At 36.7% G+C, this 26,722-nt stretch overlaps 1 protein-coding gene across 2 annotated transcripts; it reads left to right on the top strand.

Annotated features, from left to right (window-relative positions):
- Positions 1 to 2,990: 2,990 nt before the first annotated feature.
- On the top strand, positions 2,991 to 20,636 carry LOC133285955 (phosphoenolpyruvate carboxylase 4-like). 2 transcript variants are annotated; one of them, XM_061483280.1, is made up of 20 exons: positions 2,991 to 3,146; positions 3,696 to 3,859; positions 4,036 to 4,150; positions 4,430 to 4,507; positions 5,232 to 5,300; positions 5,485 to 5,563; positions 5,930 to 6,006; positions 6,089 to 6,184; positions 11,694 to 11,832; positions 13,073 to 13,201; positions 13,631 to 13,701; positions 13,785 to 14,048; positions 15,005 to 15,130; positions 15,207 to 15,308; positions 15,380 to 15,526; positions 17,565 to 17,663; positions 18,172 to 18,260; positions 18,749 to 18,875; positions 18,969 to 19,175; positions 19,812 to 20,636. In XM_061483280.1, exons 1-20 carry the CDS (start codon positions 2,991 to 2,993, stop codon positions 20,634 to 20,636), a joined length of 3,159 nt encoding a protein of 1,052 aa, XP_061339264.1. The 2 variants fall into 2 exon arrangements, with proteins under 2 accessions (XP_061339264.1, XP_061339263.1); XM_061483279.1 differs by having other exon boundaries at positions 13,070 to 13,201.
- The last annotated feature ends 6,086 nt before the right edge of the window (positions 20,637 to 26,722 follow it).

Below are 26,722 nucleotides of genomic sequence, written 5' to 3'. Positions count from 1 at the left end.
TACATTATCTCCTTATGGATCTTTCCCACCGCCAACAGGAGCCGTTGCTAGTTCGCCCTCCAACTCAATCAGTGCCACTCGTCGCACTCAAGATTTGATCAGCCCAAATTTAGTGGACCTTGCGGACAAGGTCACCTTTGAAGGGGGAGGCAGTGTAGCGGGCTTAAGAGGAACCAGACCCAAAAGGAAGGTGCAGAAGCCCAAATACTTGGAGGAGTATGAGATGGAAGTCAGGAAGCCCACTCCTTGATTCCAGTAGCAATTAGTTGTTTATTTGAAATCTAGTTATCTGATTAATGGTTTAGCTTATTTTACGGGTTGTTATCTTCTTGGCTTATCTGGTTGTTTTCTTTCCGTGGAAGTAGTATAGGATTAGGATTCTGCTTGATTTTATTATCTCTAGTGTTAGTTGCTGATTGCTTTAATTTCCTATATAATTCAGAAAATGAATTGAATAAACATGATTTATTTGATTCCCAAATTCTCTCTTAATTTTTCTCTCCCTTCTCTATTCGCTGCTTCTTTCCTTTCTCCACGATCTCTTCTTAAATTTACTTCCTTCACAACACAACTACTGCTCCATTTTCATTGGATTGCCACACCCAATCAATAGTGCGGTAGCACAATAGAAATTTCGGTCTATATGCTACATTATACATCATTAGCCGTGCCCATATGACTTCTCCTATACTAGTTTAACTAAATTATTGTACTTTCAAGGATTCTGACATGTAATAAGGGCACATAATCATATAGAAGTGCTATGGCCAACAGAAAAAAAAAGTATTAGAGAAGTGATTAGAGCAGGTTTAATAAATTAGCTCTAAAAGATTAGTCTCTTACTCCCCCACTATTGTAGTTAGGCACTAATAGTTCAAGTAATCGACTTAGCAAATGTTTGGAAATGTTACGAAAGAGCCAAAATCCTTTTGTTATATATTCTTTTTTTGAAAAGCAAAAAAAAAGAAAAAAGAATATATAACAAAAGGATTTTGGCTCTTTCGTAACATTTCCAAACATTTTGGCTCTTTTGTTATATATTCTTACTTGAGGAGATTACACAATTTTTTTTTGAAGAATTCAATTTGGAAAGACTATAAATGTAATCTTTTTATATTATTATTTAATATTGTAATGACATTTTATTTAGTATATAGAGCCTGTTTTGCACATATCTTTTTTAAGCTAAAACATACTTTTCAGCTAAAGTTAAAATAAATATTTTAAAAATAAAGCTAAAAAAAGCACATTAAAAGATAATACACATAACATGAAACAAAATAAATAAAGTTGAAAGATGTTTTGAGGAATATATAATTTGTATTTAATACACATTAATGAATAATACAAATAGAACAACATAATATAAGTGATTGGGTTGTAATATAATTTTGTGTGTTGTTAGGCAATTGATAACCAATGCAAGGGATTAAATTTTTTATGACATTCATAAATAAAATATCACAAAATTTATTATAATTTTTTTTTTTTTTTACATTTTTTGCGTACAATAAAGTTAAGATAATGAAACTAGAGTGATTATTAATTTTACTTGACTTTTTATAAATTTTTGTACCGACCTTAATTATTTCTTTGAGACGAGTTAATACTTTGAGTATTTTCAATTTTTTATAAACTTTAATTCTTTGAACGAACTTAGTTACCATTAAAGCTCTTTCCCCTTTCAAAAATATATTTAGTGGGAATTGAACTTAAATTCTTTTCCATCCTTATATTATTAACTAAGGTACACCCATTAAATTTATTTTCTATATTGTGCACAAGATCTATGTAACAAATATTCCAATAACTCACTGACCGCTTATGCTAATAATTTCTCTTGGAGTGTTGAGCTCTTGGATCTTCCTCCTCAGGAGTACATGCATCAGTTGCAGAGTGAGAATTCACTAGTCCAGACTTTGTGCTTAGTTTAGTTTGTTTCTTTCTGTTTTGCTGTTTTTTCTTTTCATCTCGGGTAAAAAAAAAGAAAAAAGAACTCCAATAACTGCTCTCTCTTTATTATCTTAACTCTTTGGATCTCATTTATAGAGTTGTACAAAGCGACGCATACATTTAGTTACCGTACATACATCAAAATTCGATTTTTTTTTTTTCCCCATACATATGGACCTCGTATGTTTATCTATCTCTGACATAAGAGACCGAAATCTCTTGCAAGAGGAGAGTCATTCAACCCTTTATTTAATTCAGTTTCATATTATTGATTAAGGAGAATTTATTTATGCAATTATGGTATAAACAATTTTTCTGCCACATACATAAAAAAAAAGAGTGAGGTCCATCAAATTTTCCTCTCATTTTTTTTTGTTTTTGATAAACTTCTCTCATTTCTTTATAATTTCTTTCTCTCTCATTTTTGTGTCAATGACAAACAAACTATTATTTCTTTTTGTAGTTTTCCCATTGATTAACCACGTACATTTTACAAACGTGCTTTCACCATCTTAAAGCTTACAGGGCCTTTTTTTTTTTTTAATTCGATAGCATTTTGATAAGTTTTTATTTTGTCAATCCTAATGTACCGCTTAGCTTACTTTTTATATGTGGATTAAGGTTTCAACAATAGGTTTGACAAATTCATAATAAATCAGAAATTAATATACATTATTAATTAACAAATTATAATCATTAACAGGTGTGTAGAGTTACACTTGTAGTTAATTCATTGATGAGAAATATGAAATAGAATAGAATTGACAAAGTAAAACTGTCTCTTACAAAGCAGGGGACACAATAACGTATGTAACAGTCACAAATTCACAAGTTCCCTTCCTACCCGCCGTGGTTGCCACTTGTTAGTTATTGTTAACAACACCACCACATTCTTCTCTTCATTCCCTTGTTACTTGTTTTGTTACCCATTCAACCACATACACACTCTCTCTTTCTCTCTCTCACACACACTCCTCTCTCTCCTTCTTCTTATTCTGAATTCATTTTTTCTCTGTGATTGATTTGATTGAGTGACAATGACGGACACCACTGACGATATAGCAGAGGAAATCTCCTTCCAGAGCTATGATGATGACTGTAGATTGCTTGGCAATCTTCTCAACGACGTTTTGCAGCGAGAAGTTGGCACCATTTTCGTTGAGAAACTCGAAAAAATTAGAGTCCTCGCACAGGTTTTGCTTTTTCTTCAAGACCCAGTTTTTTTTTTTTCTTAAATGGGTATTGCTTGCTTTGCTTGTTCATAGAATACTCACCCTTGTCAATGATTTTTTAACGTTGATTTTCTGTTTTTTCATTGATGGGGTTTATTTGTTTTTATTTTATTTTTGTTCTTTTCGTTGTGGTTTCTTCACTGTTTTCTGCTTGATTGGTTGCTGAGAAAATGGACTGAGAAAACAGATGGTTGAAACAGGACATGTTAGTGTTTCATGATGCATGCATGCATGTGCGGGACTGCGGGGGTTATGTGATAAACAAAGACTCAAATGTTACGATGGGATTGAACTAATCCATTATGATTGGATTGGGCTCTTTGTAGTTTCTGGGTTCCTTAGGCTACGAAATCTTCAATATTCCTTGTTAAAATGTGGAAATGTAATTGCTTCGTGTTACATTTGAATACCAAGTTGCAAGAAGCGAGGTTAAAAAAATAGGATGTGAAAACTCCTTAACACTTAATTTTGCTTATTTTAATTTTAATTTTTTTTAATTTTTTTTCCCAGAGTGCTTGTAATATGAGACACTCAGGGATTGAGGACATGGCAGAGATGCTAGAGAAGCAGTTGGCTTCAGAGTTATCGAAGATGACATTAGAAGAAGCTCTGATCCTTGCTCGAGCCTTCAGCCATTATCTTACTTTGACGGGTATAGCTGAAACCCATCATAGGTAATTGAGTCCTATATTCTATTAGTTGATAATTTATCTTTCTCATTCTTTGATTATTATGAAAATCAGAACATGGAGACTAGTGAGTAACAACTTTGAGGGAATACTATATACTTTTTTCTAAATCCATTCTTGCCTCGGTAGGGTAGTGTTTCATACAAATTGCATTTGTGCAGGGTTCGTAAAGCAGGAAATATGGCACATTTTGCAAAATCTTGTGATGACATCTTTGGCCAGCTGGTGCAAGGTGGAGTTTCCCCAGATGAGCTTTATAATGCAGTTTGCAAGCAGGTCTGTTTTGAGTTTGTCAATCTGTATAGCCTGAGAAGTGTGGATGAAAATAAATAAATAAATAGCCTTTCATTATCATTAGAACGATTTTTGGATTTCAAAAAATTGTGGAATGCACTCATCGGGCTAAGATTAAAATCCTTAATTATTTGCTTTCTGGACAAATATTTTCTTATTAATTTAGTGAAGCATTATGTTCTTATTACTGGTGATTTGCTTAGTAATCTGGTTCCATTTTCTTTTAGAATTCAAAATCAAATTTTATTTTTGTTGCCACAGGTGGTTGAAATTGTTCTTACAGCTCATCCCACACAAATTAATCGCCGTACATTGCAATACAAACACATTAAAATTGCTGTGAGTTATTTTCTTTTTCTCCAATTAAATCTTTTTTGTGTTGAGATATTCAAGTGTGATGAGTCCCACATTGGTTGGTAATGAGCTAAGTGAAGAGTATATAAGTGAAAAGATCCATGAACCCAATGCCTTAAGGTTTTGGGTTGAGACATGGTGTCGGATCCACTTGCTACGGTTGGTGTAGCCTTAGCTCATTGGTGGTGGCCCCCGCCACGGGCTTCCCCTGGACCCGCTTGACAATGGAGTTTGAGGAACGAATTTCCCAACAGTGGTATCAGAGCCGGATTGGGCTCGAGCTAGCCTAGTGATTGGCTAGGAGGCGGGTCGAGTACTTTGCGCTTCGGGTACTCGGTTGAGGGGGAGCATACCAATGGTGAGTTTCACACTTGAGAGGGAGATTGTTGAGATATTCAAGTGTGATGAGTCCCACATTGGTTGGTAATGAGCTAAGTGAAGAGTATATAAGTGAAAAGAACCCAATGCCTTAAGGTTTTGGGTTGAGACATGGTGTCGGATCCACTTGCTACGATTGGTGTAGCCTTAGCTCATTGGTGGTGGCCCCCGCCACGGACTTCCTCTGGACCCGCTTGACATTGGAGTTTGAGGGAACGAATTTCCCAACATTTTGGTCTTAATAACATTGCTGGAGGCTTGAGTTGTGGACATTAAATCTCAAATATCATATAAGCATTTTGTCTCTAACTACTTTTTCCCCTTCATGCAGCATCTTTTGGATTATAATGATCGACCTGATCTTGGCCCTGAAGATCGAGAAATGGTGATTGAAGATCTGGTACAATTCCTGATCTGTATTTCCACTCTAGTGAACTATTGTGGTGTTTGTACCAAAAAAAATAAAATAATCCACTATAAAGTTTTCATGGGTGGAAATTATATCTATAACTTGAAATGGGTAGTGCAGTTCCTTCTTCTTGCACACTTCGTTCCATTCTCATAAATCATAGTGGGTTTGGTAGGTGAGAGAGATAACTTCAATATGGCAGACAGACGAGCTTAGGCGTGAGAAACCCACCCCAGTTGATGAAGCTAGGGCTGGTAAGCTGCTTGAGTATTATATGTTAGATATAGCACCATTCAAACCCTTCACCATGGCTTAAGTTCTTAGAAGAGATGTTGCATGAGAAATCGTTTTTAGCCCTTTACAAGTTATAACCAAGTGGTTAAGAGTTTGGTTCTTGTTATCCCATTCTTTTAATAAAAAGTTAAATTTTAGTAAAAGATAAAATATGCCTACATTGTCCACACTTCAAGCTTGAAAAGCTTTTGCATGAACACCGAATAACTTAATCTTTTAAGGTGAGCTGGTCTTTGTCATTATATATGTCAGCTCTTGCATGATTTGGTTCACTGTTCAAATAAAAAAGCGGAAGAACCCGTTAGTTTATTTTTGAATTCTCCCAGGATTGAATATTGTGGAGCAATCACTCTGGAAAGCTGTTCCTCATTATTTACGTCGAGTCAGCAATGCTTTAAAGAAGGTTTGTCATCTTTAATTTATGTCAATTAACTTGAAGATTCTTTCCCTTTAAGATTTTCAATGCAATTTATCCTTCCTTGCAGCATACAGGAAAACCACTTCCATTGACTTGCACTCCCATAAAGTTTGGATCTTGGATGGGAGGTGATAGAGATGGAAATCCAAATGTGACAGCAAAGGTAGCTTTTTAAATATGCATTAAGCTGCCCATAATTTTCTATGTGACTTTGTATTTTAAAAAAACTGCAGGAGTCTTTTTCAACGAGTGAGGAGTTTTTAGTAGTGGATGCATGATTGAATGTGTAATAGCATTATATTATTGACAATCTAAACAAGTGTTGTGTCTGTCATTTTGGAAAGCACAAGCTTAATGATGATTGGACAGGGGAAATGTAGACAAAAATAAATGAGCTATTAATATGTAAAATATTTCTTAGAATAATTTTCTTTTTATAGTTTTCTTGGAACTTTGTCGATGTCTACTTTATTTTTTTTTGTCAAATTTTACGTTTTCGGCCTCAAACTGGTTCAAATATTGAAGTCTGTTGCCTGTGATTCAAACATATCATTGAATTGCCAGAATATTTCCGTCTTACGTAGGAGTGCTATTTTCTTCTTGTAGAATATTTCTTTTACTGATTTTGATATTGTTGCTGTACATAGTATAGAAGTCCCACATTGAGTGTGTCTCTTTGTATTCTTCAATTGGTTTGCTATATAATAGCACCAATGTTGTATAGTTTAATATAACAAGGATTACAATGAATACCTCTTGTCTCTTGGTAATTAACATGGTATCTAGAGCCTAACAAGAGGAATCCTAATCGGCGGTTTTTCGGTGAACCACTGTCCGCTGAGTAATATTTTTTTTTTCTGGAAACCGTCACATCTGTCAGTTTCCGGCTTCCCTATTTTGTTTCCGACCTTGTCTGAGTACTGCCGCTGTCCAGAACCACCGTTGACCGCCGCCTCCGCCGTTGACCACCGTTGACCACCGTCTCCGGCGACTTTTCCGGCGAAACTCCCATCGATCTGACCGCCACAACAAGGCGGTCCTGTCTGTCCAACACCCATCTCCAACCCCTCAGCCACGCGCCCACACGCGCGGGAGGAAGCTTCTGCCATCCGCTTCATTGCAGCGGCGCGTGCAGCTCCGGCTGGACCTCCGACCACCACGGTTCAACTCGTCTTCTCCTTGTGCACCTGGATCTATCCTCACTTTGTTGTTCTGACTTCGTTTCGGCTTCCGACAGTGTCTCTTTCTCTTGCTGGTCCCTATTCACGCGTGTTTCTTTGCTTTTGGTTGCTGTTCGCTTTTGTTTCAGGTGATCTATGGCTGATTTGTCACCCCACGATGCATCCAAGGGTTCTCAAAAGGCTGACCCGCCTGTTTTTTCTAATTATATTAATGTTCCGCTGCACGTTGACAAGTTGGATGGCTCCAATTATGATTCTTGGGCTTCTGATCTCCGACTTTGGCTTGATGGACAGGACTAGACTGACCATCTCATTACTAAGGCTGAGTCCATCTCGGTAGATGTACGCCCTCATTGGAAAAAGGTTGATGCTCAGTTATGTAGCACAATCAAGTCTACCATCCACTCGTTCTAGAAGCAGATTTTTCGTGCTCACGTTACTTGTGAATCTGTTTGGCGTCAGGCCAAGTCACTTTATACCAATGACACTCAGCGACTCTATGGGGTTTGTCAAAATTTGATCACTACTATTGCTGCTCAACAACTTGATGTCTCTATGTCTGCTTACTTGGGAAAAGTTCAGGGCCTCCTTCATGATTTCAATGAACTGTTGCCACCTGCTGCAGATCCTGCTAAAGAACTTGAGCAACGCAGCACGTTCTTCATGCTCATGGCTCTTTATGGTTTGCCCCCGGCATATTCTGTCAACCGGGATCAGATCTTGGGCTCTACTATTGTTCCATCGCTGGACTCTGTTTGGTCTACGTTGCTTCGCATTCCATCTAAGACTTCTATGGAGCCTGCAATATCTGCTCCCTCTTCAATTGACCCATCTGCCCTTGTCTCCAAGGGTTTTGCACGTGGACGCAAACCCTCTACGAGACGCTTTCTCTGCACTCATTGCAAAAAGCCGGGCCATACTATTGATCGTTGCTGGGATCTTCACGGTCGCCCTCCTCGCTCCGCTCATTTTGCTCAGACTACTGTTCCTGCCTCGGACTCTGCCTTGATTGCTGGATCACAGCCACCTCCTGGTACCACTTCCTCTAGTGCACACACGGGTAATTCCTTTGCTGGTGTTTCTCACTCGCCCTCTCTTGGTCCATGGATTCTCGATTCTGGTGCATCTGACCATATTTCTGGTAATAAGTCTTTATTTACCTCTCTCTGTACGTCTGGTTCCCTGCCCAGTATCACTATGGCTAATGGGTCACTAGTTCAGTCCCATGGGATTGGCACCGTTCTCCTTTTTCCTTCTATTCCCATTGAGAATGTGCTTTATGTTCCTCATTCTCCTTTCAACCTTATTTCCATTAGTCGCTTGACTCAATCCCTTGACTGTATTATTTCTTTCACTAAAGAGTCTGTCATTTTGCAGGATCGAAGCTCGAGGAGGACACTTGGCGTCGGATCTGAGTCCAATGGCCTTTATCAGCTTTCAACTTCTGTTTCAGTGTGCTCTGTTGTGGATTCTCCGCTTACTATTCACGCTCAGTTGGATCATCCAAATCTTGCTAAGCTCCAGAAGATGGTCCCACGTTTCTCAAATTTATCTAGTTTGTCTTGTGAGTCGTGTTAGTTAGGGAAGCACACTCGTAGTTCGTTTCCCGATCGTGTCAGTCGTCGGTCTTCGTCTCCTTTTGCTTTAGTTCATTCAGATATTTGGGGTCCTAGTCGTACCGTTTCCACTATGGGGTACAGATATTTTGTAACTTTCATTGATGATTATTCTCGATGTACTTGGTTATTTCTAATGAAAAATCGGTCTGAATTGTTTTCTACTTTTAACAAGTTCTTTAATGAAATCCTTACTCAATTTGGTGTTTCGATTCGCATTTTTCGAAGTGATAATGCTCGTGAATATTTGTCTCATCAGTTTCAAACCTTCTTTGCATCTCACGGCATCCTTCACCAGACATCATGTTCACACACCCCTCCACAGAATGGGGTTGCTGAACGCAAGAACCGTCACCTAATTGAGACTACTCGGACACTTTTGTTACATGTTCATATCCCATTCCAGTATTGGGGCGATGCTGTCCTCACAGCTTGTTATCTCATTAATCGGATGCCTTCCTCCGTCCTTCATAATCAGGTACCACATTCTGTGTTGTTTCCCCATCAACCTTTGTACCCACTCACTCCTCACATCTTTGGTTCTACTTGTTTTGTCCACAATCTCAGTCCTGGTCTTGACAAGTTATCTGCTAAGTCACATAAATGTATTTTCCTGGGTTACCCTCGCTCACAAAAGGGTTATTGTTGTTATTCTCCTAGTCTTCGTCATTACTTTGTCTCGGCGGATGTTACATTCTTTGAGTCTATTCCATTCTTTGACTCCTCCTCTCATCCCAGTGATTCTGTTGCTACTCAGCTACCTTTACCACCTATTTCAGTTCACTATATACCTTCACCATCTCCTTCTTTAGATGTCCCCGTCGCTGTTCCCGCCCCTGTTCCCCCCTCCAGGTCTATCATCGTCGGCAACGTCCCCCTGTTCCCCAGGACCCTGCCCCCCTCGAGTCTGCCCCTATTGTTACTGAGGCTCCTGTGGACTCACTTCCGTCATCATCTCCTCCGGCAGCTCCGATTCTTCCGTCTGACATTGATGTGTCCATTGCACTCCGGAAAGGTACTCGTGATTCTCGTCCCCCCTCCCAGGTATTTAATAAATTTGAGTTATCATCGTCTTTCACCATCCCATTTTGCTTGCCTCTCTTCTCTTTCTTCTGTATCTGTTCCTAAGACTATAGGTGAGGCGTTATCACATTCTGATTGGCGACAGGCCATGATTGATGAGATGAGTGCACTTCAGAGTAGTGGTACCTGGGATCTGGTTCCCCTTCCCTCTGGGAAGTCTGTTGTTGGCTGTCGATGGATATACACGGTTAAAGTTGGTCCGGATGGTCAGGTGGACCGTCTTAAGGCCCGCTTGGTGGCTAAAGGTTATACTCAGATATTTGGCCTTGACTATGGTGACACATTTTCTCCCGTGGGGAAAATGACTTCTGTTCGCCTCTTTATTACTATGGTAGCCATTCATCACTGGCCTATGTATCAGCTGGACATAAAGAATGTTTTCCTCCATGGTGATATGCGGGAAGAGGTTTATATGGAGCAACCTCCTGGGTTTGTTGCTCAGGGGGAGTCTAACCTAATTTGTCGTCTCCGAAGAGCCTTGTATGGTCTAAAGCAGTCTCCCCGGGCTTGGTTTGGAAGGTTTAGCACTGTTGTACAGCAGTTTGGCATGACTCGAAGTGAGGCTGATCACTCAGTCTTTTACAGACACTCTGATTCAGGTTCTATTTATTTGGTAGTATATGTTGATGATATCGTCATTACAGGTAATGATACTCATGGCATAACTCAGATAAAACAACATTTGTGCCATCATTTTCAAACAAAGGACCTTGGAAGACTCCGATATTTCTTAGGGATAGAAGTGGCCCAATCCAAAGATGGCATTGTACTATCACAGAGAAAATATGCTATGGATATTCTTGAGGAAACAGCTTTGTTAAATGCTAAGCCCGTTGATACTCCTATGGATCCAAATGTCAAGCTTTTACCAAATCAGGGGGAGCTATTTTCTGATCCAGAAAGGTATAGAAGATTGGTTGGAAAACTGAACTATCTCACAGTTACTCGACCAGACATTTCCTTTGCAGTCAGTGTAGTAAGTCAGTTCTTGAATTTTCCCTGTGAAGATCACTGGAATGCAGTAATCCGTATCCTCAAGTACATTAAGACTGCTCCTGGCAAAGGTCTTCTCTATGAAAACAAAGGTCATACCAGAGTTGTAGGATACTCAGATGCTGATTGGGCAGGTTCTCCTATTGATAGAAGATCCACTTCTGGGTATTGTGTATTCGTTGGAGATAACTTGATTTCCTGGAGAAGTAAGAAGCAAAGTGTAGTTGCTAGATCAAGTGCTGAAGCAGAATATCGCTCCATGGCCACAGCTACCTGTGAACTCATCTGGTTAAAACAGCTACTGAAGGAACTCAAGTTTGGAGACACTGGCCCAACATCTCTCATTTGTGATAATCAAGCTGCTTTGCATATTGCTTCAAATCCAGTGTTTCATGAAAGGACTAAGCACATTGAGATAGATTGTCATTTCCTTAGGGAAAAGGTTCTCTTAGGAGATATAGTCACTCGTTTTGTCAACTCAAATGATCAATTAGCTGATGTATTTACTAAGTCTTTGAGAGGACCTAGAATAGACCAGATATGTAACAAGCTTGGTGCATACGATCTATATGCTCCAGCTTGAGGGGGAGTGTTGCTGTACATAGTATAGAAGTCCCACATTGAGTGTGTCTCTTTGTATTCTTCAATTGGTTTGCTATATAATAGCACCAATGTTGTGTAGTTTAATATAACAAGGATTACAATGAATACCTCTTGTCTCTTGGTAATTAACAGATATGATCCTATAAATTATGATAGATATTATAATTCTATAATTGGTTTTCCTTTTGTTCTTCAGGTCACAAAAGATGTTTCACTTCTGTCAAGATGGATGGCGATTGACCTCTATGTTCGGGAACTGGAAAGCTTGAGATTTGAGTTATCCATGAATCGGTGCAGTGATAAGTTGTCTAGACTGGCACATGAAATTCTAGAAGGTTTGTTAGTTGAATTTTGTATTTGGTGATATCTTCCAAATGCTAATGGACGTAGCAGTCATCCTTGTTTTATATCATGTGACTACTGAATACTGTTTGTCAAGAAGTAGCACAGGATTGCTCACCGGCAAATTAAAAGTTGAAACTATTATAAGACAGTAAATTTGAATTTTTTTACCTTATTTTGTTAGATTATCATACGAACTTGATTGTCCTTTTTAAAGCCTGACTATTATTATGCCATTGTTTAAATGGGTGGCGATATTCTGCTATACATATTTACTCTTGTTTCTTTGGTAATGCAATTGATCCCTGTCTGGTCTTTATTATGCATTACTCCTTTGGTGCATTGAGGTATTTTCCTCTTGGTTTGGAATTGCCTTTAAAATTATGCTGGTAGATACCTTTTCTGGCCATGCTAATAACTCAAACTTGCCAAAATTTACAAGTTTGTGTGTGTGTGTTTTCCCCTTCTCATTTTCTCTTTTTCCAATGACATCAGCCTGTTGACATTTACGTTCAATCCACTCTCTCAAATCTCGTCCAAATTAAAAATGAGATTGACTCTAATTGCTTATGTGTGTGGTAAAAACTTGAGAGCTTATTTTGTATGTTTTCCTGGGAATGTTTTCTAAAGGTTTTGTAAAGAGCCAATTCAACCCAAAAGCTTAAGTTGTTGGGTGAGGTTACATCAATGGTTTTATATATCTTTAACACGCCCTGTCACACGAGAGTCCATTGGGCTCGAAGGGTGGACAATGCATTGGCCCGACTACCTGTGCTAAGAAAATTCTACGAGAGAAAGTGGGGAGGGAAGTGAGGATCTGATACCATGTAAAGAACTAATTCAACCAAAAAACTTAAGTTGTTGGGTGAGGTTCCATCAATGGTTTTATATATTTCTAAGAGGTTTTATATAATGGGACAGCAATACCTGCTTTTACAAATGATAATTTCCTTCTAGTACAACTATTGTTTGCAGAACATATTTCAAACTTCAATATGAATCAGACTGTAACATAGGTATGATGTGATATTTGATGATGCAGTGGATTTGAATGGTATTCTGTTTACAATTCTATTTATGCACTTTTAATGTCTTTACATGATCAGCTACGGATATTTCTGTATGTAGTGTTATTCTGTATTATGGTTTGTCACTGTTATATCCTCAAAGATATGTTTGATAGTCATTTAATCCACTTTTAAGAGTTGATGATCACTTTTTTCTCTTCAGAAGCTAACCATGAGAATGACCATGAGCATTGGAATCAATCTGCGAGCAGAATTCAATTGAAACATCATGATCAACAAGCTTCATCACTCCCAACTAAACTCCCAGCAAGAGCTCATTTACCCTCATGTGCTGGTACACATAACTTTGATCTAAATTGCTGTCTAGTTATTTGCTTGCATATCATATGATTTTAATGGCAATGGCAATTTTTTTCCTCTAGAACCACACAAAAAGATTTACTTTTCTTTATGTGGCTCCTATCTACAATATTCTTTAAGGGATGTCCCTGCTGATTGCATGAAGAATGAATTGCAATACCACCAATCCTTATAATAACTTCTTTTTCCTCATGCTCGAGGAATGAGGTGCAATTTTATTCATATGCTGACACATTACAAGAAATCCCTGCCTCTTCCCTTCCCAGGCTGATATTTATCAAGAAAAACTCATCCTTTATCCATTCTGCTACTTATTTCTTTGGATATATGTAAATCTTGCCTCAATCAAGTATAAATAATTATCTATTACAAAGTTTCTGTATTAATATATTCTTTCACGTAGGAAAAAGTGAATCTGAGCATCCCAGACTAGACATCCCGGGACGTGATCACAAGCAACTCAATAATTACAAGGTAGATCAAATCAGTAATTGTAGGATTTTAAATTTACCATTGAATTCTAGGTAATATATATGTGTACACATTTTCACTGATAGGATGGTGAGAATTCAAGTTCAGCTACAAGCAATGGCAGTCACAATGGGCGTTCATCACTAACAAGTTCAGCAAATTCCAGTGCTTCATCAGTTGCAATGTCACGCTCTCCTTCTTTCAACTCTAGTCAACTACTTGCTCAGAGGAAATTGTTTGCAGAATCCCAGATAGGAAGGTCCAGTTTTCAGAAGCTTTTGGAGCCAAAGCTCCCTCAGCGTCCTGGAATTGCTCCTTATAGAGTTGTCCTCGGGAATGTAAAAGATAAGGTATCATTTCTGATTTACTTAAGTAATACTTCAAAGTTGCCTGTATGAATCACTGGTATTCAAGTTTGGCTGCTTGTACTTTGTATAAGTTATGTATGTTGCTTATTTCCTGGACGTTATTAGCTATATTACCCTGGCATATGCTGATATGCTAGTTTTTTCCTGTGCATGTTCTATGAAAGCTTTAAATGAATCTCGCAGACAATAGTTTGAAAAATGAAATAACTGATATTGGATATTAGTTTTTGGGATGGATGCGAGGACAAGTTTTAGAAGTGGAGTTGCATGAAAAACAATTATGAAAGATAGTAAATCCAAAATATTCTCCAAGTAACTGGACAATCTAACATCATTGCTCTTTTCTTTAGCTATTCATGTGGTTAGCTTAATTTTTTCTTTAAAGGAAAAAGACAGGTTGTTTTAAATTCAATGGGACTAACCATTAAGGAATGATACTATTGCATAGAATGTTGCGGCAAACAAAGCTTTATAAGATTAATTTCAACATAGATTGATATTTTCTCTATTATTTATAGATAAAGATTGAAGGACTTTTGAACTTGAGTCTTGACATTACTCATTAGAGATTCGATTGCCAAATGTCTCTATGTAGAATGACAGTGTACAGACCAATGAATCATTAGTTTATATGCATTAATAGGAGCTCTACTATACATGGTGAAAGCCAATTGATTTCTGGTCATAGGCTTTCAAATATTCTTGAGATCAAGCCTATTGCTTTCTTCCAAGGCTTTCAAAAGGCTGATGCGCATATAGTACATGTATGATAGGAAATATGTATTTGCCCAATTTTGATTGGAACCACTGAAGGATGTTTTTCTGCATGTTTTTATAGAACTTATTGGTTTTCTATATTTTCCCATTATTTGGCAATTTTATATCCTCAATCTATGGTAAGATAATTAATTTGCGCATCTTCTGTTCCATGTGTTTAGCTTCAGAGAACTCGTAGACGGTTGGAGCTTCTTCTTGAGGATGGTCCATGTGAACATGATCCTTGTGATTACTATGAAACAACTGATCAGCTTTTGGAACCTCTGCTCCTCTGTTATGAATCTCTGGTACTCTTTCTCCTGCTTTTACCCTTCTTCTCTCCAAGGTTGTCCAGAATTTTTATTTAGCTCTCCATTTCTTCAGCAATCATGTGGATCTGGGGTGCTAGCTGATGGTCGACTTGCTGATCTGATTCGAAGAGTTGTTACCTTTGGCCTGGTGTTAATGAAGCTTGACTTGCGTCAGGTCTGATTTAAATTTTTCTACTCATTATTGCTTGGATAATCAGTTGTGGCCTGAAACTATCTGTGTGACAGGAATCAATAAGACATGCTGAAACACTTGATGCAATTACAAGTTATTTGGAGATGGGTACATACAGTGAATGGGATGAAGAAAAGAAACTGGACTTCTTAACCAGAGAGCTAAAAGGGAAGAGGCCACTGGTTCCTCCAAGTATAGAGGTGAGATGGTTAGAGTTTATACTAAGCACCAGTTTTGTAAGTTCTGTATCTAGTTGGATGGGAAAGTTTTTTATTTTAGAAAATTGTTAAAAGGATAGATGTTTGGGAAAATTAGTTGGCACACCACAACAAAGCATATGGACTACGTCTCAACCTAAAACTTTAAGGCATTGGATTCATGGGTCTTTTTACATATATGGTTTTCACTTTTCCCAATACCAACCGATGCAAGATTCCATTACGCTTGAATATGCCAACAAATACGGGTGCAAGACTCATATTTATATTAAGTGCATTAGGCTAGTAGTAAAGATATAGTTCAATATATAGTGCAGAGGACACAAATCCACTCTGCACATTATCATGTGCATAATACACTTAATTCCCCCTCAAGTTGAATTATAGATGTTAATCATACCCAACTTGTTACAAAGATACCCAATCCTTGTCATCTAATTGTTTTCCAGTTCTAACATGTTCCGTAGATGCAAGTCTGCAAAATCTTTTCCCAAGGCGATTAAATCTATTTTTATGTATTTTGGTGTTTGTGGAACAATGGTTTGAGGCAATGTGCATAGCAACTTGATTATAACACCAAAATTTCATGGGTAGAGGATTCTCAAATCCAATCTCATTAATAGGCAATTCACCCTTAATAACTCTCAAGAAGTTTGAGCCACAGCTCGATATTCATACTCCACCCTCGACCTACTTATAACATTTTGTTTCTTGCTTTTCAAAAAAATCATACTTCCTCCAAGGAACACACAATGAGGTCGATTTAATATAGAGAGTCCTGCGCCCAATGACAGCTCTATCATCTAAAGTGAGTTTCACGTCCAGAACCATCAGAAGATCTGGTTCCCAACATGCCAACCCGAGAGAGGAGATTAATTGAGAGAGAAAAATTCTCTTTTGACTTTTGCTTACTTCAATTTCCACGAAATACTTAGGATGGCGTAAATCCTTATCTAGAATTTGGTTTGAAGGAAGCTCTTGAGTTCTGCAATGCCAAATTTGAATTTTCGATAAAACACAATTAACATAGCTAGCCAAAGTCCTGAACACTTCCCTTAACCTCCCAAATCAAGCCTGGGGAAATATTTCAATTTGTATAGGGATTGGTTGAGTCAACAAACTTTTGCGTTGCTCCCCCTCAGCAACAAAACTATACAGTTTCTTCATATAGATCATCATGGAGAAATATATTTTTAACAAGTTGGTGTAAAAGGCCAAAAGCAAATGATGAGATGCAGCCAACAAGATGAACAAAAAAACAGAAGCCAACTTAGCTTTAGGTGAGAAGGTTTCGGAGTAGTTAACACCATGTCTGAGCATAACCTTTGGCAACCATTCGAGGCTTGAAACTCGCAATCAATCCATTTGGATTCACTTTAAGGGTGCACACCTATTTACAACCGATGGCATTTTTACTGAATGGAAGAGGGACAAGGACCCATGTTTGGTTATGTTCTAAAGCTAGCATTTTCTCTTTCATGGCATGTAGCCACCCATAATGAGCCAGAGACTCAAAGATAGTTTTAGTAACCATGGTCCGTGACAACATCAAGAGATGTTTATAGTGTATAAAAGAAGCAATAGGATGACGAATGACTAGGTCTAAGGTCGAATCTTGGGACGTAGAGTGGGTGCAGCTGAAGAAGAGCCAGGTTAATCCTTAGGAGTGCGAACTCGACCCATTTTTTTTTTGAAAGAGGAGAAAAAAAAATATAATAAATGACTCGTGATACTGTATTAGAAGAACTTTAAAGAAGAGTTGTTTGGAATGTGCGTTAGGCTAATGGTACTGTGTAGTACAATATAATACGGAGGATAAAAATACCCTCTGCAATTTGCTTGCTTATTTTAGTGTTCTAGCATTTCGTGTCACTTCCTTTCAATATAAAACCAGTTTGAGGGTAATTTATTCCCTTCTCAGTCTAATTGTTTTTGACATTACTTATGCCATTCAATTCTTTCTCTGTTCTGTGTCTCTGAGTTTCTATTTCTGATTGGCATCTTTCTTTATTCTTTTTAGGTTTCTCCAGATGTTAAAGAAGTCTTGGATACGTTCCGAGTTTCTGCTGAGCTAGGGAGTGATTCGCTTGGAGCTTATGTGATCTCTATGGCCTCAAAGGTATGTTTAACTGCTATACTGTAACAAATTATGCATGGAAACTTTGTAACAGAAATAGTTTGTGCAAAATCAATATTTAGATGCCCAAACTCACCTGGCCTTTTGAAATTGAATAATTGCTTTGAGGTCTTCTACTATCATCAATGCCTTTATTTTCTTTTTCTTCTTCTTTTCTTCTTTTGTCATGGATTTGAACCCGGGAAATAACCTCCTTACAAATATGCAAAACTAAAGCTGCCTATAAGGATTCACCTCACCCCTACCCTCCTAGTCGGGGTTAAATGCGGAGTGGATTTTTTCTTTCTGGTCATGCATGAAAAGTCACTTTGCCCATATTTCGTACAGCTGATATTGATAAAATTAATTGTCTAATATCTTTTTGGAATTTTAACACTACAAGTCTACAACTGGGAAAGAAATCATATGATGACTAGGATGTAGTATTGTGTTTTAAGAAAGAAGTTCTTAGCATTGATACTGACAATTTTGGACTTTGCTTGACTGTCAGGCAAGTGATGTCCTTGCTGTAGAGCTTTTACAGAAGGATGCACGGCTTGCTGTTAGCGGGGAGTTGGGAAGAGCATGTCCTGGTGGAACGTAAGCATAGAACTGAAATGTTTTTATGTTAGTCAAGTGGGATTTATCGAAGTTTTCTTTGTACTTGTCTGATATCGAGGGTGCCTGAGATGAAAAAATTGTATCTTCATGTGTATATTATTCTTCTAGTGAAAACTCGGAATAAATGTGTGAATTATGCATATTATATGTTAGTTATAGACACGCATGAATGTAAATTTTCGATTATATTTGTGTTCTTGTCAAGTCCAAGAAGCTTAAGGTCAATTTTCTTGAGTGTTTGGAAGATGACTAGCAGGTATAAAATATAATTGGAAGAGTACTCTTGTTTTCCACTGATTGTTACTGGATCAAACATTACGAGTGCTGGGAGAAGAGAAAATTTTATGATAACTCTATGACATGTTTGTGTTGATTTGCTAGATAATTGGTCTAAAGATCCCCCTGGCACTGTGTTGCAATTCGGTTTGAATGTTTGAATTTTAATGACATTCATGTGTCCAACATAGGCTGCGGGTGGTTCCTCTATTTGAAACTGTGAAGGACCTGAGAGGAGCTGGTTCAGTTATCAGAAAACTTTTATCAATAGATTGGTACCGCCAACACATCATTAAAAACCATAATGGGCATCAAGAGGTACTTTTAATTAGAGATTCATTTCAGTTATGCTATAGCTAATAGCTATTATGGGGAGTTTCATGTGGTAGTATAATAAACTTCTATATGCAGGTTATGGTTGGGTATTCTGATTCTGGTAAAGATGCTGGGCGTTTTACTGCTGCTTGGGAACTTTACAAAGCTCAGGAGGATGTTGTGGCTGCTTGCAATGAGTATGCTATTAAGGTTACTCTGTTTCATGGCCGTGGAGGGAGTATTGGTCGTGGCGGTGGCCCAACTTATCTTGCTATTCAGTCTCAACCACCTGGATCTGTGATGGTGGGTTATGCATCTTAACCTTTATTGTTTAAGTAACCTTAAAAATCTGATTTAAGTCCCATATTCCTTTTAAAACATTTAGCTGTTTGAAACTATTAGTATGAATCATAGTTTTGTTAAATTTTTAGCACATTGCTATAATACACGTTACACTCTTGAGGGTCTGGGGTGTTAGTTGATTCAAGGACCTCCCTTCTGACGGGTCATATGGATGTAGTGTAGTATAAAACCTGGACTTTCGGACTGCTGGTAGGGTAAATGTTAACTTAGAAACTTATCATGCATTATTGGTTTCTTTTGCTCAAATTGTGAAGAGTTGTTGACTTTTAAGGGTCATGAACCATGAAATTGTCTAGATTGAATTTTGGTTGACAGTCAGTAAGCCAACAATTCTTGAGGCTAGAAGGGTATCTGAAATTTATAATTTGCTTGAAAGTCAAGTTATACGTTTATTTAACTTTGAACTAGAATTTAGATCATCTTCCCATTTAATCTTCAGGAGTCAGTTCTGCTTTTGATAAGCTGTTATCTTCATAAACATTTGAAAGCGCAATTCCACTTCACCCCCTAAACTGCACCCATTACTAGCAATGCTCTAAAATCAACAACTATTCTCTGATGTGTTACATATTGCAGGGAACCCTGCGGTCAACAGAGCAGGGAGAGATGGTACAGGCAAAGTTTGGGTTGCCACAGACAGCTGTTAGACAGCTTGAAATATATACAACAGCTGTGCTGCTTGCTACCCTTCGTCCACCTCTCCCACCTAGAGAAGAAAAATGGCGTAATCTCATGGAAGATATTTCAAAAATCAGTTGCCAGTGTTACCGCAGTGTAGTATATGAAAATCCAGAATTCCTAACCTACTTCCATGAAGCCACACCTGAAGCAGAGCTTGGCTACCTTAACATAGGTAGCCGCCCCACAAGAAGAAAGAGCTCAACAGGAATTGGACATCTTCGTGCCATACCTTGGGTGTTTGCATGGACCCAAACCAGATTTGTTCTTCCAGCTTGGCTTGGAGTTGGAGCAGGTTTAAAAGGTGCTTGTGAGAAAGGACACGCTGAGGATCTAAAAGCCATGTACAAAGAGTGGCCTTTCTTTCAAAGTACAATAGACCTTATTGAGATGGTTTTGGGAAAAGCAGATATTCCTATTGCTAAGCACTATGATGAAGTTCTTGTGTCAGAGAAGAGACAAGAACTTGGTCGTCAACTAAGAAGTGAGCTCATAACAACTGGAAAATTCGTACTAGTGATTAGTGGACATGAGAAACTTCAGCAGAATAATAGAAGCTTAAGGAGGCTGATTGAGAATAGTCTTCCCTTTCTCAATCCCATGAACATTTTGCAGGTGGAGATACTTAAGAGGTTAAGATGTGATGATGACAACCATAAAGCCAGAGATGCTTTGCTTATCACCGTTAATGGTATTGCTGCTGGAATGAGGAATACAGGTTAACTTCTCAATAACTATAATTTTCACCCATTCTGGAATTTAACATGTTCACCTCCGATTTCCCGATATTATGCTAATGAAAGATTAATGTAGCCATAACCATGAATGTGTTGTTTTATACTTTGACGAGATGGATATTATTTCAAAATATTATGTAAATCTGTTTTTATTGGATTTTTGTTTGCTTCTTACTGGATGCCTATTCTTAGTTTTTCTTTCTTTCTTTCTTATTTGGGTAGACAAATGTGAATTTGTGTGGAGAATCAAATGAAAATTGCATCAAGGCCAAAGCGTATTCTAAGTGATTACTCCTAATTTATTTTCTGCAATCCAAATTTTCCACAGCCTTTTAGTCCTCAAAAAATAAAATTGGCACCTCTTTATGCTTTCGCACGTCATATCTATTCAAAGCTTTATTTCTCCGAGTTTCTGTACTCGACCTTGTTAATTATCTTTGGTCATTGATATGATAATCGACTAGTGGCTGTAGCAACAATGTCAATGTTCATTAACTGAAGTTATTTTTCCTTTGTTTTCTTTTCTCTGAGTTTCTTTGACCAGAGAAATTATAATGAACATTGCCATTTGCACAATACTTGCACTAATAAATGTACAGTGTACATAACATTAGAAGTGGCTCCTTAACAAACTCAAGAGTCTTGAAATTATATGGATTTGGATCTCTACCAGAGAAGTAAATTTTGGCCGAAAAAGATGTTTTTTTAAATACTTATCCCTCGAGTATCTAAATACCAGTTGAATACAGTTCATATGGTAATGTAAGAGTCCATTTCTGTAAGATCTAAAAAATTCGATGGTAAAAATATTGTGGAAAAAGTTACTTCAAAATTTGGAGTTAAGTTTGGTAGTGTAGAGTTAAATTAATAAAAGAAAAAAATGGAGTTAAGTTAGATGGTGTAAATGCAAACAAAAATTATTTGAGTTATACTTTTTAAAATTTGAACAAACCAATTTTTTTTTGGTGAATTGAACAAACCATTTAGCCCTCCAAAGATTAAGGTGTCCCTATATTAGTTCTTTAAAAAATTTGTTTACCAAATTAGTCTTTCAAATATTAAAGTCTCAAAGATTTTTTTTCACTAAAGCAGTAAAAGATAAAAAATGTCACCAAATTCTTCCAAATATAGACGACTAAAGTGATGACAGGAATTATGTAAAAAATCTTTAAAAGACTAACATGATAACATTAATCTTAGAAAGATTAATTTAATGATAAAAATCTTTAAATGAATAGAGCGATACCATTCAAATATTTGTATGATGAAATTGAGGTTTTATGCTTAATTTTTTTTATAACATTGATTAATTAAAAAATCGTTGAGGCCTATCCCTCTCAAGTTGGGTGAATACCACATCCCCTTATTCACATGCTTACAAGATAACATTTATGGATATTGTTTGTCTCCTGAATCCTACTACTATCTCACCACTGTCCACGCACATCTATTGCATAATGCTTCAAGTTGGGTGAACATCCAACAGTATGATTTAACAACCTAGTCGTAATTAGGGACGTAAATGGATTAGGCCGGCTTACAAGGACCTACGGCCTAACCTATATTAGGCTAAACTTGAACTATTAGAAATAGTGAAATAGAACAGACCTAGGCTTTTAAAAAAATCTATTTAGAAAATAGGCCATAGGCTTTTTTATACATGTTGCCCTATAAGCCTACAGACCGGCCTATATCATATTATTTATTTTAAATAAAGTTATCATTTTAATAATTTTGAATAATAAAGTAATATTATTTTAGTTATTCTTTTAATTGTTGAATGTTTAATATGCTTAAACAGACTAATAGGTTTAGGCTAAGGATTTTATTTTTTAAATATAGATCAGGGCAGACCAAATATTTTTTACACATACTTGGCCTATTTAAGTCAAAACCTAGCCTATTTACATCCCTAGTCGTAATCTATAAACTATCAAACCAACAAGAACTCAAAAGATACAACAAAGGGCATGTTTGGTGCACAGAATAGGATAAGGCATGATAGTGTAAAATCTGATAGTATAAGGCCTGATTATATAAGACCTGATTAAATTTAATACTATCCAGTATTTGACATAATATTGTACAAGATAATGTCATCAAGTGTTTGGTAATGCATTGTATAATACTAAATAAGATAAAAATACTCTCTAATAAAATTTTTATATAATTCTTCAAAATATGTCATATGATATTAATTTTTATAAAAATCCATTGATCAGTGTGTCCAAAAATATATTAATTTTTATAAAAATAAAAATCTCCAAAATTTAGAATTAATATATTGAAAAATTAATTTTTATTTTAATGTATTGATATTAAATAATATATTAATTCTTGAGAATTGCACTGGTCAATGATGTTAATACATTAACCCCTTACCAGGCCTAATCTCACTCCCTTATGCCGTATTAAGTTATACGTTATTTTGATGTATTAAGGGATTTTGTTGTATAAGCTTATACTATACGATGGTCATATTAAACAACTATCAAGTTTTATACATCACATCAAACAGATTGTATCTTCATGGATGATCCAAGCTAAAATGCACCCATTAGGGAAAGGATGGTAGAAAAAGAAAAGTCTTTTATAGAATTTTGATCATAAAAAAGAAGAAGAAAAGTCTTTTATAGAATTTTGATCATAAAAAAGAAGCATAAAAAAGAAGAAGAAAAGTCTTTTATAGAATTTTGATCATAAAAAAGAAGAAGAAAGACTTTAGCCAAATTTGACAAATAAAGATTTATACGACATAATAGTGGCAATAGATTTTTTTTTATTATTAAATCCAATCCTAAAAGGGGATGAATTGGAGCAGTGATAAAACTGTTCTTTTATGACTGAAAGGTCATGGTTTCGAATTCAGGAAACAGTCTCTTTGCAATTATGCAAGAATAAGGCTGCGTACAAAGATTTTCTCCACCCCACACTCGGTAGTCGGGTTTAATGGAGAGTGGTTTTTATTAAATCTAATCATGTAAGCCTCTTACTAAGAAGAACAAGCGCTTTGATAACAAAAGATTAAATCGGATTAAATCCAATCCGATTTAATCCGATTCCAGTTGGATTCATATTGGAAGCAACTTTAATCATCTTACTAACAAGAACAAGCTCTTTGATAACAAAAAATTTCATTCTAACATGGGTTTGACTGGTGGAAGTTTTCCCACTAACATTTAGTTCAATATTTCCTTAAAATGGAGAATTTTTACAATACAAGTAGTCTTTTAGCATATGGCCCAATTCGTTTAGTTATCCTTCTCAGCCCAATGGCCCAAAGTTCACAAGCTTGTGACCTAATGTTTCTAGTCTTCAAGCGGAAGCAACAAATTTTAGGTTCAACAAAATTATTTCGTACTAATTAAAATTTTAGATCTGAATAAAATTTTCGGTCAGTAGAATGAATTCGTATTTTATATAGAACACCCTTAAATTTTTGGCAAAAGTGTTTTTGCCTTTGCGGTAGAAAAAATTTATCTGTTGCAGACATATTTTTTTCAGAATCCGTCGACGGATCCTGGTGAATATATGTCTGTGACAGATAATTTTGTCTGTTGCTGTAAACCGAGCTACCCTTTATTTATAGATATATTTTTTGATTTAAATAAATTAGTTTATACATTATTTTCCATAAAATTTTACTTAATTCCCCAATAGTTAAAAAAGGTATATGCAATAGGATCCTTCCTTAAATCTTGCCTAGTTTTGAGGACAAGCTTTTTTATTTTTTTTTAGAGTAAAGACCCAAATTGGTCCCTGACAAAAAACTCGGTGCCCAAATTAGTCCCTCACAAAAATAAACTCGTTAGATAGTCCCCAACAAAGTGAAACAGGACCCACATTAGTCCTTCTGTCAATCTAAAACTCACGGTGTCAATCACGGTGATGACATGTCACGTTAAGTGACATGCTGAAGGCCACGTGGGTTGAGGAACGATGTCGTTTTGAGAGACTCATCCACGTTGGTCAGTATGATCCTTAACAATTTTAACAAAGGGGACCAGTATGGCCCCTAACATTTTTATTGGGGTTCTTTTTAGTCCCTGCTAAAGTTCTGTTAATACCAGTGCCACCATTTGCTATTAACACATCAACAATGTCATTTCCCCTCGTACATGCTGATATTAGTCATGCATAACACAATCAACTTCTGCATAATTCACACCATGACATTCTTAGTTTAGTTTTTATACATTGTTTCCATTCCTTTTTTTATCTCCATTGAGTTTATACAACATTTTGTGCCAATAAACATAACTTCAAATACATAAGTCATGCTACATACATTGCATGAACAACAATTCATTACACTAGCAAATCTCAACAGAACCACATTTTAAATTTCACTCCAGCCTACTTGTAAGATATATACATACTAGAAACACAACAATAATGGATCCAGCAAACACCCTAGCACACATACACACATGCATCATTTCCTTCTCAACCCTTTCAAAGTCTGCCTGCATCTTCAATCTATATACAGTGCTCATTAATCTTTTTTTGTGGTCATTCACCTCTAGCTGCAGTTCATCATTGAGCTTCATGTCCAAAAAGTTCAACTTGAACTCCATTTCAGCTACATTCAACTCCAGCTTGTTAATTGTCCAATCTTTCAGCTCCATGGTATCAGATGTAGCATCACTGTGTATGTAAAAAATTTACAAGGTGGCTTCTTTTCCAAAACCAAATTCAACTATACAGTTAATAACATTGACATTACAAAAATAACGCATGAAGCCACATGAAAAAATCAACCTCCAAGAAACTTAAAAACCCTAATAGATCATTTTTTGGGTGCCCCAACTTCAAGGTGAGGTTGATTTTTTTCATGCGTTATATGTAGAATGACTTATGTATTTGAAGTTATGTGTGTATATGTGTGCATGTGTTGAGAAGGAAATGATGCATGTGTGTATATGTGTATGTGTGCTAGGGTGTTTGCGGGTGTGTATGGGTGTTTGCTAGGGTGTTCAGAAGGAAATGATGCATGTGTGTATGTATGCTAGGGTGTTTGCTGGATCCATTATTTTTATGTTTCTAGTATGTATATATCTTGCAAGTAGGCTAGAGTGAAATTTAAAATGTGGTTCTATTGAGATTTGCTGGTGTAATGAATTGTTGTTCATGCAATGTATATAGCATGACTTATGTATTTGAAGTTATGTTTATTGGCACAAAATGTTGTATAAACTCGATGGAGATAAAAAAAGGAATGGAAACAATTTATAAAGACTAAACTAAGAATGTCATGGTGTGAATTATGCAGAAGTTGATTGTGTTATGCATGACTAATATCAGCATGTACGAGGGGAAATGACATTGCTGGTGTGTTAATAGCAAATGGTGGCACTGGTGTTAACAGAACTTTAGCAGGAACTAAAAAAGACCCTGATAAAAATGTTAGGGACCATACTGGTCCCCTTTGTTAAAACTGTTAGGGACCATACTAACTAACGTGGATGAGTCTCTCAAAACGACGTCATTCCTCAACCCACGTGGCCTCCAGCATGTCACTTAACGTGACACATCATCACTGTTATTGACACCGTGAGTTTTGGATTGACAGAAGGACTAACGTGGGTCTTGTTTCACTTTGTTGGGGACTATCGAACGAGTTTATTTTTGTGAGGGACTAATTTGGGCACCGAGTTTTTTGTCAGGGACCAATTTAGATCTTTACTCTTTTTTTATTTTAAATATAGATAATTTTTCCAACTCAATAAAGGAATAGGGATTTTTTATTTTTCTTGAACTTTTCACCACAAGTTTACACGTGGCAAGCCTTTATAACTAAGCATATTTTATGGTGCAAAAGTTTAAAAATATGGTTTTTAATAAGGCATGCGGGTTCCGTTTTGGGTTATAATTATATGACTCGTATTCAGTTTCTAATTTCTTTGACAAAGATATTAGTCTTCCCCAAAGAAATGGAATCTGATTACCAATTACACATACATGTCTCAAAGATTTTCATTACACTAGCTTCCTTTCAACAAAATTTAGAATATGCCATATGTTGTTTAAAGATGATACTATGCCTGCATTCAGGGAAGTGAGGTTCAATGA

This window comes from Gastrolobium bilobum, unplaced genomic scaffold (genome assembly GCF_033153095.1).
Source record: "Gastrolobium bilobum isolate Gb01-03AN ecotype WA unplaced genomic scaffold, APGP_CSIRO_Gbil_v1 utg4364, whole genome shotgun sequence".
In the NCBI taxonomy this organism is placed as follows: domain Eukaryota; kingdom Viridiplantae; phylum Streptophyta; class Magnoliopsida; order Fabales; family Fabaceae; genus Gastrolobium; species Gastrolobium bilobum.
The sequence above is the reverse complement of the archived record's forward strand: the minus strand, read 5'-3'. Positions and strand labels throughout refer to the sequence as shown.

Coding starts and splice junctions, on each gene's coding strand:
- LOC133285955 (XM_061483279.1), top strand. CDS start 2,991: ATGACGGACACCACTGACGATATAGCAGAGGAAATCTCCTTCCAGAGC. Junction 13,202..13,630: donor TCATTTACCCTCATGTGCTG/GTACACATAACT, acceptor TCTTTCACGTAG/GAAAAAGTGAATCTGAGCAT. Junction 19,176..19,811: donor AACCACCTGGATCTGTGATG/GTGGGTTATGCA, acceptor TACATATTGCAG/GGAACCCTGCGGTCAACAGA.